The sequence below is a fragment of the Caenorhabditis briggsae genome, assembly GCF_000004555.2.
Source record: "Caenorhabditis briggsae complete genome, chrV, whole genome shotgun sequence".
Taxonomy (NCBI): Eukaryota; Metazoa; Nematoda; class Chromadorea; order Rhabditida; family Rhabditidae; genus Caenorhabditis; species Caenorhabditis briggsae.
Genome location: NC_013488.2, coordinates 15,343,878 through 15,358,912, shown reverse-complemented (window position 1 = coordinate 15,358,912; position 15,035 = coordinate 15,343,878). Strand labels below are relative to the sequence as shown.

At 38.8% G+C, this 15,035-nt stretch overlaps 5 protein-coding genes across 5 annotated transcripts; all 5 read right to left on the bottom strand.

Annotated features, from left to right (window-relative positions):
* Positions 1-837: 837 nt before the first annotated feature.
* On the bottom strand, positions 838-1,968 carry CBG04814 (the record flags this gene model as incomplete). Its single annotated transcript, XM_002637945.1, has 4 exons — positions 838-1,076; positions 1,520-1,759; positions 1,804-1,860; positions 1,905-1,968. The coding sequence occupies 4 exons, from the start codon at positions 1,966-1,968 to the stop codon at positions 838-840; spliced, it is 600 nt and encodes a 199-aa protein (XP_002637991.1).
* A 2,160-nt stretch (positions 1,969-4,128) lies between these two features.
* On the bottom strand, positions 4,129-7,215 carry CBG27247 (the record flags this gene model as incomplete). Its single annotated transcript, XM_045238202.1, has 4 exons — positions 4,129-6,333; positions 6,382-6,447; positions 6,503-6,568; positions 7,132-7,215. 4 exons carry the CDS (start codon positions 7,213-7,215, stop codon positions 4,129-4,131), a joined length of 2,421 nt encoding a protein of 806 aa, XP_045098355.1.
* A 716-nt stretch (positions 7,216-7,931) lies between these two features.
* CBG04812 lies at positions 7,932-10,414 on the bottom strand (the record flags this gene model as incomplete). The annotated part of the gene is made up of 6 exons (XM_045238200.1): positions 7,932-8,467; positions 8,514-8,639; positions 8,689-8,814; positions 8,867-9,118; positions 9,169-9,583; positions 9,638-10,414. The coding sequence occupies 6 exons, from the start codon at positions 10,412-10,414 to the stop codon at positions 7,932-7,934; spliced, it is 2,232 nt and encodes a 743-aa protein (XP_045092769.1).
* Positions 10,415-12,227: 1,813 nt separating this feature from the next.
* On the bottom strand, positions 12,228-12,494 carry CBG04811 (the record flags this gene model as incomplete). The annotated part of the gene is made up of 1 exon (XM_002637942.2): positions 12,228-12,494. One exon carries the CDS (start codon positions 12,492-12,494, stop codon positions 12,228-12,230), a length of 267 nt encoding a protein of 88 aa, XP_002637988.2.
* A 1,356-nt stretch (positions 12,495-13,850) lies between these two features.
* CBG04810 lies at positions 13,851-14,156 on the bottom strand (the record flags this gene model as incomplete). Its single annotated transcript, XM_002637941.2, has 1 exon — positions 13,851-14,156. The coding sequence occupies one exon, from the start codon at positions 14,154-14,156 to the stop codon at positions 13,851-13,853; it is 306 nt and encodes a 101-aa protein (XP_002637987.2).
* Between the last annotated feature and the right edge of the window lie 879 nt (positions 14,157-15,035).

Sequence of the window (15,035 nt, the reverse complement as noted above, 5' to 3'; positions counted from 1 at the left end):
GGGCGTCGTTCTATTAGAGGTTTTACGGTAATTATCAATTAGTGATTAAAGCACGTTTTAATTATAATGTTTGTCTCGAATTTCCCACTTTGCAAAATTTTAACGTGTAATTAACCTATAAACACTATGTTAATTTATTCAATTATCGTTCATCTACAGTACATTAATGCTAAAATTTAAAGGAGGCCAGACACCAAAAAAAAGTTTTCCTGATATTTTGCATTAAGAACCCCCATGAGGGGTTGAACTCATGACAGGCAGCTCAGGGGTACAGCGCTGCTACCGGCTGAGCTACGGGGGCGCGAAGGCGCCTGACGACCGATGGTCTACATAAGCGCGGCGCGATTTCGTCCCTCGAACTGTCCCCCGAAAATTTCGCTGTCTCGCCTCCTTTAATAAACAAATTATCATATGAAAAAATTTTGCTTTTTTTTTGCTGTACGGGAATTTTTATGCATGATTTATCGTATTTCGTTTTTAATACACCTCGGACTACCCATTTCAAAAATAATCTTGCTCGCTTTCAGCAGGGTGGACCCTAATTGTAAGAAATTAATGTCTCTTCGATATATCCTTTTTCGATGAACTCTTGGATCCTGAGCCTCTGAATATCTCTGACACAGGAAACCGATGATGAGCTCAAACTTGACACGTGAAGCCCTTCTTTTTTATATTGGTCAGATTCTATCACAATACCCAAAAGAAGTTTCAATGCAATTCAAGGAATACAAAACTTCCGACACAACACATCTGTTTATTCAAGAATACAAACTTTGAAATTTATGTACAGAAAAAAGCAATACTATCCGTTTATAATTTTTCTAGCCGCATCATTTATCAATTCATGAATCGAATCGACATCTTCTCCTCAATATCCGTCTTCTCCATTGCTCTACAAAAGTCTTCAAACGAAATGCGACCATCGTTATCGGCATCTGCCTCTTTCATTGTTCGATCAGCAATCTTTTCCAACTGATCCGGTGTAATATTGGCGCCAACCATACTGTTCAAAATGGTTTTGAACTCTTCGCGAGTGATGTAATTGTTTTTGTTCAGGTCGTACATTTTGAAGGCAACTGAAAATTTGATTTTTTGTCGGGGGTTCATATTTCGGGATACACTGATTTTAGAGGTACGTAGTCTGATAGTGTAGCTTTCTCAGGGGGTACGTCCAAATTACTGTAAAGCCTCTAATTGAAGGGCCCACTAACTTTCAACTTTGAGCCAATTTATCTCGGTTCCTATAAAAAGATATCAAAAAGTTGTCAACTGATAAATTGTTTATCAGAAAATCAGAAACTTTTTATGAGTTGACTGATTTTTGATATCTTGCACAGGAACCGAGATAAATTGGCTTCTAAGTAACAGTTTGGAGACATACTATTTGAGTGATAACTGTAGGTAGCTTTTTCATGAGATTTTCTGATAAAGTAACCTAGATGAATCCTTCAGGACATGTACCTTTTTTTCACCTACCCCCCAAATATGGTTCTTTGTTATATCACCAAAACAGACTTACATAGCAACTTGTCTCTTCTGGAATTCAAACTATTCTTCTTGACTTTTGACATTGGTTGAAAATGCGCTAGAATCCTCACAAACTGACGGAAATTCAATTTCTGCTCCTCATTTTTTGCTAACTTATATCCAAACGACGACGAATCCAAGGAAAAGAACGCGTCGACGATTCTATCACCCAAGGGATTCACAGCCAGCTCTGGAACATTCTGGAAGTCCTCGCGGGATAGATATCCTTGGCCTAGAAAATTAAGAAAGTTAGGCCATAAGTCAATGTGAATAAACCTTTCTTGTCGAGCGACTGGAATCTGCTGTGAAGACGAATGATCTGATTTCTGTTGACTGAAAAAATGTGAATTTTAAAAATCTTCCAAAAGAACACTCACAATCGGTCTCATCCATAATTTCCTTGACCTCCTCTTCACTCATCAGCGATCGGTTGTTTCCCATTTTGGAATAGCACAAAAGTTAACTGAACTGTAAATAAAAAAGAGTCGAGTGAATTCTGAAAATATGTGCAACCACGAGACAAGTTATAGGAAAAAAGCCCCCCCCCCCCGCCCCTTAAAAGAACAGTTTTTGCATAATCGGATGATATTATTAGAGAGGGTGATGATGGCAGAACCAGAAGAGGGCAATAGATATGACACCATAAATTGGAAAACTGTGAAAATACAACTGGTTCGAGAAAATGCGATTATCAGAACTTTACGGATTTGATGGAGCTTCTGATTAATAGATATTCAAAATAATTAATCAAGCTTGAAGATTTAAAACATACCCTAAAGTCTGTCGTAGAAGGCCTTCCACATTGACAAGCCTGGGCTCAGTCATCTCGGTTTCTGTAAGAGATCAAAAATGCGTCAACTGATAAAATGCTGGTGATATCATAATAAATATTTTATCAGTTGAATAGTTCTTGATAGCTTCAACAGGAACCAAGATAAAGGCTCAAAACTGTTAGCTAAATAAAAAGTATTTTTCAGAACGATTCAAGTTTTAGTGATTTTATAAGACTAACACGGGAAGTACCCGAAGTGTCTGCTCGCTTTTTCTTAGATATTGGTGGCAAACTATGTCCCTTCCTTGGACTAGCACAAAACTTTATTATCAAATAGCACATTTTAGATATCATGCTAAAGAGCCAAGAAAAATAAGATCAAATTTGACAGTGTGAAGGCCCTTCTACTACATGTTTAAAGGTACCGGGTGGAAATAATGCATGAGAAGTCTCTGTATTTTTTCGTCATTTTTTATTCTGCCATGGTAAGGGAGAATTTTGGTATGATGTGATATATCCGTCCTGTTTTGGTTCATGATCTAAATCGGATTGGTTTTTGAACATTTTGGATTTTTCAGGGAAAACCTGGGTGCAAACTTTATGAGGGGTAGGTTTGAATGGGTGTCTGGGCAGTTTCAGAATGAAAACAATAATGAGGAAGTTGGACTTGGATTTTATGACTTTGGGATTAAAGATGTCTAGAGGGTCAACCAATATGGCCACAAAATATTCCGCGATTCAGGAAATCGGAAAATCGGAGTTTCAGAAAATTTGACTTCTGTTTTTTTTTCGTAATTTTTAAATTCTTGTAACTTGTGGATTAAAGTTTTGGAGTCTGGGATTTTCAGAAACTTTAGAATTTTCAGAATTTTTTTGAGGTTTTGGGAATATACGAACTTTCCATTTTTTCGGAACTTTCAGAAGTTATCGAAATTCCCATGTTTTCGATATAGAAAATTGCTGGTATTTTCTGCTTTTTTAGAATTTCTGGGACTTTAGAAATTATACGAATTTTCAGAATCTCCCAAGTTTTTGAACTTCCGAAATGTTTAGAATTTTTAGAAAATACCGGGTTTAATCCGAATTTTCAAATGTTTTCATTTTTCGGAACTTTTTTTTGAGTTTTTCAGAATTCATAGGATTTTATGTTTTGAACTTATCCGAACTTTTTTTCGTAATTTTTGAGTTTCTGGGGCTATCGGAAGTTACATAATTTTTCGTTTTTCAAGATTTTTAGAATTCTAGAATTTTCGGAAAAATGTTGAAAATTGTCCAAAAATTTCGGAATTTCCCAAGTTTGTAGAATTTTCAGAAATTCCAATTTTTTCGATTTTCAGAAGTCCTTGGGATTTCCCACTTTTTTTCAGAATTTTCAGGAACAGTCTAAAACTCAAATTTTCTCAATTTTCAGGATTTTTGAGTTTTTTGAATTTTCCAAAGAAATTTATCAAAATTTCGTTTTTTTTTATTTTAAAGGAGGCGAGACAGTAAAAATTTCGGGGGAAAGTTCGGGGGACGAAATCGCGCCGCGCTTATGTAGGTCATCGGTCGGCAGGCGCCTTCGTGCCCCTGTAGCTCAGCCGGTATCGACGCTGTACCCCTGAGCTGCCTGTCATGAGTTCAACCCCTCATAGGGGCTCTCTATGCAAAATATCAGGAAAACTTTTTTTTTGATGTCTGGCCTCCTTTAAAGATATTCCAATGATTTTCGTTGTCAATTTATTTACAAGGTAAAAGAAAAAACTATAAGATGTCATGCGAGAAGTAGTAAAGCTACCCAAATACGGTATTTACAGTCAAAAAAGTTTTTATATTTACAAGATTATCATTTACTCCTCCTTCTTGGCATCCGAAGCATGAGCAGTGAACGAGTCGATAACCTGAGCAGCCATCTCCTTGACCTGATCCTTCTTCTCTTCAGCCTTCTCCGATACGTCGCTAGAAATCTCCTTGGCAACGTCGACAAAATCGTCAGCCTTCTCCTTCACAACACTGCTATCATCATTGAGAGCTTCTCCAGTCTTATGAGCAATATCATCGCTGTATGGCGCAGCTGATGGTGAGACAGCTTCTTTGGCAGCGTCAGCAGCATCCTTTGCTTTTTCATTAGTTGCTTCCATAACATCTGATGCCTTTTCCTTGGTTGCTTCCACAGCATCTCCAACAGCTTCACCAACAGACGAATTCTTCATTGCTTCGAATGCCTCACCAATTTTATTTCCAGCTTCCTGAGCTCCTTCCTTGGTGGTGTCAGCAGCAGCCTCAGCATTCTCTTTCACTACTTCGGCGTATGAAGCACCCTTATCCTGAAGAGAGTCCTCATTCAATGCTTCTCCAGTCTTGTGAGCCGAATCTCCCGTAATTGAATCAGTGATTGAGTGGAGAGCAGAAGACAGTTTACCTTCAGCCTCTTCCACATTTTTTTGGACGTCTTCTGCAGATGCCTCTGCATTCTCAGCGGCAGCATTGGCAAATGTTACAACTGTCTCCTTTGCGACGTCAATGTTCTTTTGGAGATTCTCATCGACTTCCTTCTCCGCTGCAGTGGCTCTATCCGCATTGAGAGCGGCTCCTGTTTGATGAGCAATATCGTCAGTAAATGGAGTGTCGGACGAAGCAACGGCTTCTTTTGCAGTATCCACAACTTCTTCTGCCTTCTCCTTTGCAGCTTCTTTTCCGAAGACAAACTGCTCCTCGACAGAATTGGTACCCTCACTAGCCCTTTCTTTTACCGAGTCGACAACATCCGAAGCCTTGTTCTTGGCAGATTCCAAAGTATCTTTGGCTGTGTCAGCTGCCTCATTCAAAGCTCCACCTGTCTTGTGAGTGGTGTCATCAGAGATTGATTGGGCCACCGAGGTCAGTGCATCAGAAACCTTACTTCCGGTCTCTTCCGCCTTCTCTTTGGCTGAGTCAGCAGTCTCATCGAGATGTTCTTTGACAGCTTCTGCGTATGAAGGAGCGTCTCCATGCATGATTTCCTCTACTTTCTCTTTTCCAGCATCTCCAAGTGGCGCAACATTCACAGCCGTGTACTTCTCATCCACATTGCTTTGTAGAGCCTCGGTCTCATCCTGCAGAACCTCTCCTGTTTTATGAGTAGTGTCTCCAACGATGGATTCTTTCAGTGAAGTGAGCACGTTAGAAAGTGTGCTTCCAGCATTGGATGCATGTTCTTGGGCAGTTTCAGCGTGCCCTTTGACTGATTCAGAGAATTCTGCTGCCTCTTTTTTAGCATCATTGAAAGCTTCTCCAGTTTTGTGAGTGGTATCACCAGTGATAGATTCGGCGAGTGAGCTGATAACATTGGTGATTGCGCTTCCTGCATTCGAAGCTTGCTCCTTGACAGTCTCAACAGCATCACCAGCAGTCTCCTTGGCAGACTCGAGGTATCCTTTGGCCTCCTCCTTCACTTCCTCTTTAGCTTCTTCTTCCTTCTGCTGTGGAGCCACATCATCATTCTTCATAGAATCGAATGCGTTATTAATAGCCGAAGCAGTATCCTTGACATCGTGCTTAACTTCGATAGCAGCGTCTGAAGCAGCATCCTTTGCTGATTCAACATGTTCTTTAGCCTCTTCCTTCTTAGCGCCATCACTGAAAGCAACTCCAGTCTTATGAGCAGAATCGTCAGCGACGGATTCAGTCAGCGATTCAAATGCATTGTTGATAGCAGAAGCAGTGTCTTTAACTCCTTCCTTAGCTGTGTCAGCTGCATCCGAAGCGTGCTCCTTAGCAGCATCCATATTCTCCTTGGCATCCTCATTGAGTGCCTCGCCAGTCTTATGAGTGTTATCTCCAACAATAGAGTCCTTGATCGAGGTTAACGTATCAGCGACTTTGTGTCCAGCACTCGCAGCAGTATCTTCCGCGGCGTGGAATGCATTCTGAGTTCTCTCCATGATATGATCCTCGATCTCTCCGACCTTCTTTCCGGCGTCAGACGCGTAGTCGCCAGCAGCCACAACTGTATCGGACACGTATTGTTTGGTGCCCTCGTAGGCTCCAACAACTTTGTCTCCAGCGGTATTGACCTGAAAATAGAGGAAGGTAGAAGAGGATAAGATGGATAGTGGACTTACCGCTCCAACAACTCCATCCTTGGCAGCAACGGCTTTGTCTGTGGCGGCATCATAGGTATCGCTGACCTAGAAATTCGAATTTTGTATAATCAAAACCTAGGTATTGCTTAGGGTTACTCACAGCTCCAACAACTCCATCCTTAGCAGCTACAGCTTTGTCTGTGGCAGTATCGTAGGCGTTACTGACCTGGAAAATAATTGGGTTAGATTTAAAAAAAAACTGCATTTCCAATTCCTATTAAATTGTTCACTTTGAGCTCAATTATCTCAGTTCCTATGCAAGATATAAAAAATTTGTTAACTGATAAAATATTGGTAATATTATGATGAACATTTTACCAGTTAACAAATTTTCAATATCTTACCCAGGAAACAAGATAAATTGGCCTAAAGTTGACAGTCAGAGTGCAACTACTGTAATAGAAGCCCTTAGAAGCCCATCCGTACACTTTGCGTTCCATTATCTCGGTTCCCGTGAAAGATATTAAATTTTTGTCAACTGATAAAATATAGATGATAATATGATAAAATTGTTGTCAGTTGACATCTTTTTTATATCTCTTACAGGAACCGAGATATATAAGCTCAAAGTTGGTGGATAGAGTGAGCTTCTATTAGAGTGTTTGCGGCGTTTATGAGTCTCAGAAACCCAGGGGCTTAGAAACACAACTTGAATCTAGATTTCAACTGTTTTAGGTCTTAAAAATCTAGGCAAAATCCAAATCCAATAAAATTCACAGTTCCAACAACCTCATCCTTTGCTCCAACGGCGGCTCCTGTGACCGCATCATAGGCACTGTTGACGCTGTCCTTGACTTTTTCCAAAATATTCATTTTTGATTTGACTTTTTAGTTTCTGAAAGTGTTCACATTTATAAAGGAGTTTCAAGTGTTAAGTGGGGGAAAAGAAGATAAGAGCGGTTGAAAAGTTTAAAGGGAGGAGAGATAGATGAGTGATTGGAAAAAAGTCCAAGATCTTTTACTTTGAGAAAAAGAGGGCGGGTTTTTGAAATCTGTTCGTTAAAGTGTGTCACACAGATGTGTCAGCAAGTTTCTGCTGCATCTCTTCTTGTCCATAGATCCCCAGATGCTTTTATATATCAAAAACATGTGGTAGGGACCACACCCCCTCGAAATTCAAAAACTTGGATCATGTGAGGAGGGAGGAGAACTTGAAAGAGATAAAAAAGAAAAAAGATAATATCTTCAAGGTTATACTGCTTGACAAAAAATAGACCCTTTTGACTATCAGCTCTCACGTGTGCCTGTGCACCAGTCAACAAACAAAATGGGGTTCCCCCTTGTGACCCATAATATGATCGAAAATAGGGCACATGGGCGGATGGTTGGGGGAAAACAGAATGATACAACAAGGTTTAGAAAATCAGGTCGAGGGAAAAAATCAAAGGAAAAGAAAATGAAAGAAAAATCAAAGGTACAAATCCTGAGATTTCAATAACTCAGTATATTTAAAACAACATGGAAAATTCTGAAATTCGTGAAGGTTTTTATTTGTTTTACGAAAAAATGTTTCTTTGAAAAATACCCATTTATAATGGCTTGGAATCCAGCGCGTCTTCTTTATGCATGGCTGAAACGTAGCTGACTTCGTCGGCAATGTTGACTGGAGGATCTGAGGATTCCTCTTCTGCTTCTTCAGGATTCTCACCAGATTCTTGGTCCTTAGACTCGCCGGACTTCTTCTCTTCTGAATTGCCTCCTTCCTTCTTATCTTCTGATTTGTTGTCATCTGAAGACTTGGAGTCATTCTTGGAATCTTCCTCTTTCGAATCTCCTGCCTTGTTCTCCTGGCTATGATCACCTGGCCTCTGGTCTTCTGGTTCTTCCTTCTTATCCTTGGAGTCGTCCTGGGAATCTTCTTTCTTACCAGAATCTTCCTCTTTTGAATCTGCAGCCTTGTAATCCTGGCTATGATCCCCGGGCCTTTGGTCTTCAGGATCCTTCTTCTGATCCTTGGAATCGTTCTGATCCTGACCTTTTTCAGATTCCTTGTCTTTTCCAGAATCCTCTTTTGAGGCCTTGTCTTCTTGACTATGATCCCCTGGTCTCTGGTCGTTGGAGCCTTCTGGAAATTCGAGGAATTTCGGAATTTTCAGAAAATCGGAACTCACTATTGTCCTCAGACTTGGATTCTGAATCCTTATTCTTGGCTCCAGATTCCTCCTTCTTTGGCTCATCTGAAGATTCTTTCTTGTCTTCTTGGCTGCGATCACCTGGTCTCTGGTCTTTGGATTCATCTAAAAAAAAAATGGAACAATGAGGAATATTCTGAAAATTGGAGCTTACTATTGTCATCGGATTTGGATTCTGAATCCTTATCCTTGTCTCCAGATTCCTCCTGTTTCGGCTTCTCTGATGATGTAGCTTTGTCTTCTTGACTATGGTCCCCTGGTCTGGGATCTTTGGATTCTTCTGAAAGTGGAAAAAGTTCAAAATTTTCAGAGAAAATAGTCCCAAAACTGACTCTCATTTTTGTCATCGGACTTGGATTCTGAGCCCTCATTCTTGTCTCCAGGTTCCTCTTTTTTAGGCTCATCTGGAGATCCTGCCTTGTTCTCCTGGATGTGGTCACCGGCCCTTTTATCTTCCGATTTTTCTTCCTTGTCCTGATCCTGAGACTTTTCAGATTCCTTGTTTTTTTCAGAATCCTCTTTTGAGGGCTTTTCTGTTTTGCCTTCTTGACTATGATCGCCTGGTCTCTGATCTTTGGATTCTTCTAAAAATTTTAAAAAGCGGAACACTTAGAAAATAAGTTTCAAAACTAACCGGACGATTTGTCTTCTTTCGTACTTTGGAATTGATTTTTCGCTGTATCCTTGGCAGCATTGGCATCTTGTGCGGCTTTGTCCTTGGCAGGATCAGAAGATTCTTCTTCCTTGTCTCCAGATTTTTTATCAGAAGACTCTTCATTGGATTTCTGAAAAATCAAACTTGGAACTCTAAAGCAATTTTTTGTCCTCACCTTTTCCTTGTCATCTGATTTATCTTCGGAATCCTCCTTCTCCTCACCTCCAGAACTCATCTGTTCCTGGTTCAACCCCTTCTGGCTCTTCTCACTCTGTGGAGCCCGATTCTTCGCGTCGTCCGTAGAGTCTTCAGATGCCTCCTTTTCAGAATTCTCTCCTGAGACTTCAGCATGATCCTTGTTGGTTCCCTTGTCATCAGAAGATTTTTCCTTTTCCTTAAAAATAATGACCTTCTAGATTGGGAAATAGATTCCTATCAGTCAGCTCACCTTCTTCTGCTCCTCCAACTCCTTCTCCGCTGCTTCTGAATGCGCCTTATCTCTTGCTGCCTCATCATAAGCTATACTATCATCCACGCCAGGTCTTTCAAACGGCATCTGTCCCATTTTCTCGACTTCGAAAGGTTCAGAAGCTTCTGGTGCTTCAGAAGACGTGTCGTCTTCCATTAACGCTTGTCCAGTTTTAAGGGATGTGTTCCCAGCCATAGATTCTTTGAGTGAATTGAATGCACTAGAAAATATACCTCCTTTCAGAGCCTGTTCTGATTCTGTAGGCATGTGTGGAGCATCTGGTGCTTCTGGAACTTTGACCTGGTCCATTGGATCTGAAGAGGGCTCGATAGCAGTATATTCTTCTTTTGAATCATCATCATTCTTTGAGGTTAAATCCCCGAATGCTGTTTCTTTGAAGGTTGTGAAGGCACTAGATATAATTCCTCCTATTTTCGATGCTTGTGAAGCCTCCTCTGGAGTAACTGAAGAGAATTCTGGAGCTTTTGGAGTTTCCAATTGTCTTCCTACTTCTGGAGTTGATTCTTCTAGCGGTTGGTTCCCAGGAACCTCTTCTTTGTGTGCAGAATCTGAATTCGATTTCTGTGGCTGCTCAGCACCAGAATCTCCAAAAACCGATTCCTTCAAAGAAGTGAACGCACTAGAAATCAACCCTCGGGATTCATTTTCTTTGCCTGAATCTTCTTCGAGAGGATCTAATTTGGACTCAATGATATTTGAGCTAAGATTATCCTCAATTTGGTCAAGGATGTTCATATTGTTTTAGATTTTAGAGTTTCTGAAAAAAAGATTTTTTAGAGAGAAAGAGAAATTTCAAGCTTTACGAGAAGAGAGACAGAGAGAGAGAGAGAAAGATAGGAAGGTCCGAAAGTTGGACTATTGACTGGAAATACCACATTTAAATCAAATAAACCTAAGAACTACATCCATATTTAAAAAAAACAAGACTGGTGATACTAACGAATGGTTTATATAGAACCTTCGAAATTCGTCAACTGACAACCCGAATGATGTCAGATGTCAACTGAAAATTTCATCGCCTAAAAAAAATTATAGAGTTGTTGAAAATAGTAAACGTTCACATGTCTGCCTTTTTAAACGAAAAACAAATAAAACAAGAAGGGTGTCCCCCTTATGACCAGACACTGGAGAAATAGACGACGAGAGAGACAAAGAAATAAACAAAAACATGGTCGTTGGTGTCTGGACTGTGAACTGGAGGGAAATAGAGAAACAGAACAACAATAAGAAGAAGAACAGAAGAGAAGGTTCTGGAAAGCGGGAGAATGTGAACACTGGAAACCAGAGGGGTTATTGGGAATGAGAGATTAGTGATTTGATATTGCTTTGAAGAAGAGACGCTTTAAATGCTCAAATAGAACCCCACCCTATACTTCAAGCCTTATAATCTCGGTTCCTATGGCAGATATCAAAATTTTGAAAACTGATAAAATGGTCGTGAGATTACGATAAACAATTAATCAGTTGTACATTTTCTGGTATCTTTTACGAGAACCGAGATAAATTGGGTCAAAGTTGAAAGTTGGGAGCCCTTTTCTTACAGGGTTTTACTGCATGTGTAGTTTAGAGTACCAAATGAAAACTTTGAGGGATTCGGAAAGGCTTGCCGAAACAGTTTTGAATCTTTAAAAACTTGTTCAAATGAAATAAGACGGCTTTTTCAAATGTTGCACAATGCCGAGTCTCCACCTTCTCTTACTCCGATCTTTTATAGTCTCGATCTAAATGGGCGGAACTTGGGAATAATCATGTTTCCACACCAAAAAAAGAAATAACACAGTGGTCTAGAGCCAAAGGATTCTTTTATTTGCACAGTTTTGGGCAAAACTCGGGTCATTTTTAGAAAAAAAATTGACAGAAGATTGAAGATTTTTTGGAATATCAAAAATGCTATAAATTTGAAGTTAATTTCTTTCATAATATATTATCAAAAAATAGGTTTGAAGAAAATACGGTTCAAATAAAAAGAGAGTTTGTCTGAAACAGCAAATTCTCAAGATTTCAAAAAATGTAGTTCTTCTGGAAATTTAAGAATAAAAAACCCTTTTTGTGATAAAACTATATTTTTTCATGCTAGTGGACGAGTCAAAAAACTTCATTATTGAATTTCCGCATTTTACTAGATCAATCAATTTTTTCCAAACTTATTACCGTAAAACCTATAATAGAAGGGTCCCACACTGTCAAGATCGAGCTAATTTTTCCTAGCTTCTACGCAAGATATCAAGAACGTGCCAACTGATAAAATGTTTGTGATATTGTGATAAACATTTCATCACTTTAAAGCTTTTATATATCGATCACATGAACCGAGATATGTTGTCTCAAAGATATAAGTAAGTGGGCTCTTCTGTTGCAGGTTTTACGGTGCCTTGATTTTTCTCCCTTTGAAACCTATCTGAAATTTTATGACCGAGTTATATCAAGGCAATTTATTCAGACTTCCGTGACAAATTACTGTCAATTACATTAATAATTATACAAATGATATTTACAAGCAACCGATTCATTAACTAGCACTTCCAAAACAACTGTGTGCCACTTCCAGTCACATTTCCTTGCTCATTGACATTTTTCTCTCCATATCATCATCCTCATTGGCATCATTGAATGCTTCTCCAGTCTTATGAGTGGTATCTCCATGAATGGCATTGCTCAGAGAAACGAACGCATCGGAAAGACGACTTCCTCTGTGGTAGTCCTCGCCAGTAGCGTGCACTTCTGGAGCATGTTGGTGGGATTTCTCGATTGGGTCGAGCTTGTGTTCGACGTAGGCACTGCTAATGTTGTCCTCAATTTTATCGATGAAACTCATTTTCTGGAAAGAAAAAAAAATAAATTTGAAGAAAGTAGAAAGAACAGACAGTCGGGACTATGAGAAAAAACTTGATAAAGTCTGACTATCCACGTTGAGCTCAATTATCTCGGTTCCTATGATAGATGCCAAAAATTGGTCAAGTAATAAATTGTTTATCATAAAATTACAAATATTTGATCAGTTAACAGATTTCTGATAACTTGCTTAAGAATCGAGATAATTGAGCTCAACGTTGGTCGGGTTCTATTGAAGCAAACACGGTAGTTTCACTCTGAGTGTCAATTTTGAGCCAATTTATCTCATTTGCTGGGAAAGAAATCAAAATTTTGTCAACTGATAAAATATAGATGATATTAGGATGAATATTTTCTCTGTTGACCACTTTTTGATGTTTTACAGGAACCGAGATTAATTGGCTCAAAATTGACGGTCAGACTGCAAAAAATTGAATGAATCAAAATTGGTAGGGAGGTGGGTGAATCGTTCTATAATAAGCCTAGGTTATGTTCAAAAAATTCAGATCTCACATTTAAAAAATTACATTCCAGAAGCTTCTATTTCGCCGAAAAATGTGTCTCAAATCTCACCATGCCTCTTTTATATATCAAAAGTCTGCACTTTTCCCCTCATGACTCTCTGCAATCTGCAAAAAACAGTCAACAATTCAACGGGTTCTGGCGATTTCTACACGAGACGCAGCGTTTTTGTCTTTATTTATAGCACAAACTCTGTTTAACAGACGTGCGTTTCAATGTTTTTCATTTTTATCTTTCAAAAGATGTCCGCAAAAAAGAGTACTCTGAAAATAGATTTTCCGTGAAGTAAAAAATTTATTTTCAAGGTAAAATTACAAGATTACAGTAGGTAAAACTGAGAAAGGAGACTCCATAACTTTCACATTTCCTTATTATTGACATCCGACTCTCTTCTCTTATCCATTGGCTCTTCCTCTTCACTATCATTGAATGCCATGCCAGTTTTATGAGAGTTGTCTCCAGAAATGGCATCCTGAATGACGTGAAGTGCATTGGCTACACGACTATCTGACGGTCCATCTTCTTATGTTGCTCTCGATGTTATCCATCATATTCATTTTGAGCCCTTTTTATTTGGGGTTTTATAAATTCTGAAAGAAAGAAAAAATTTGGGTTTATAAGTTTCAAAAGGAGGAAGTTTTATGCAATAGGGTGGACTTCTATTCTAACATTTACTGTATTTAATTGTTTCCTTGATGAGCTTTTTGAAACTTCACGAACCATTCATTTCAAGAAAATTTATTCCGATTTTCATGACAAATTATTCTCAATTATGTACACCAGAGATTGTATATTTACGAAAAAAAAAGCCGATTCATCAAGTAGCATTCATGAAACAACTGTGCACCATTTCTAGTACCGTTTCCTTGCTCATTGACATTTTTCTTTCCATACCATCATACTCATTGGCATCATTGAATGCTTCTCCAGTCTTATGAGTGGTATCTCCATGAATGGCATTGTTCAGCGAAACGAACGCATCGGAAAGGCGGCTTCCTCTATGGTAGTCCTCGCCAGTTGCGTGAACTTCTGGAGCGTGTTGATGGGACTTCTCGATTGGGTCGAGCTTGTGTTCGACGTAGGCACTGCTGAGGTTGTCCTCGATTTTATTGATGACACTCATTTTCTGGAAAAAATTTAATTTGAAAAATATCGAAAATCGAAAAAAAAATCAGACAAACGGCACTATAAGAATAGCGAAAAGGATTTATCCCGCTTCCCATGAGAGATATCAAAAACCGGTCAACTAATACATTTTTTATCTTAAAATCACAAATATTACACTTTTTAATTAAGCTATTTTCTGTTATCTTGCATAGGAACCGAGATAATTGAGCTCAAAGTGCACGTATAGGGTTGGCTTTTATTGGAGCAAGTACGGTATTGTACTCTGAACTTTGAGCCAATTTATCTCATTTCCTGTGAGAGATATCAAAAAGTGATAAACTGACAAAATATTGGTGATACTATGATAAATATTTTTTTATCTGACCAATTTTTGATATCTTTCACAGGAGCTGAGATATACAGCCTCGAAGTTGCGGGTCAGGGTGCAAATTTTCAAATTGGGTAGATCAAAATCAGTAGGTGATTTATGAAAGCTTATTCGTAAAGCTTATTCATAAATCACCGTGGGTGATTTATGAATAAGTCTAGACTATGTTAAAAAATTTTCAAGTCCAAATTCTCAAAAATGAATTTCCAAAAGCTTCTAGTTAGCTGAAAAACGTGTATTGTTTCTCTTCGTGTCTCTTTTTTATACCAAAAGTTTCTGCACTTTCCACCTCATGATTCTCAGCAAAAACTGTCAACAATCCGACGGGTTCTAGCAATTTCCACACTCTCTCTAACTATGCGAACGGCCAAGAGACGCAGGGTTTTGTCTTTATTTATAGCACAGACGTGCGTTGCTGTGTTTTTCATTTTTATCTTTTGCATAAAAGATGTCTGCAAAAAATAGAGTACTTTAAAAATTAGTTTTCCTTGAAGTAAAAAATTTATT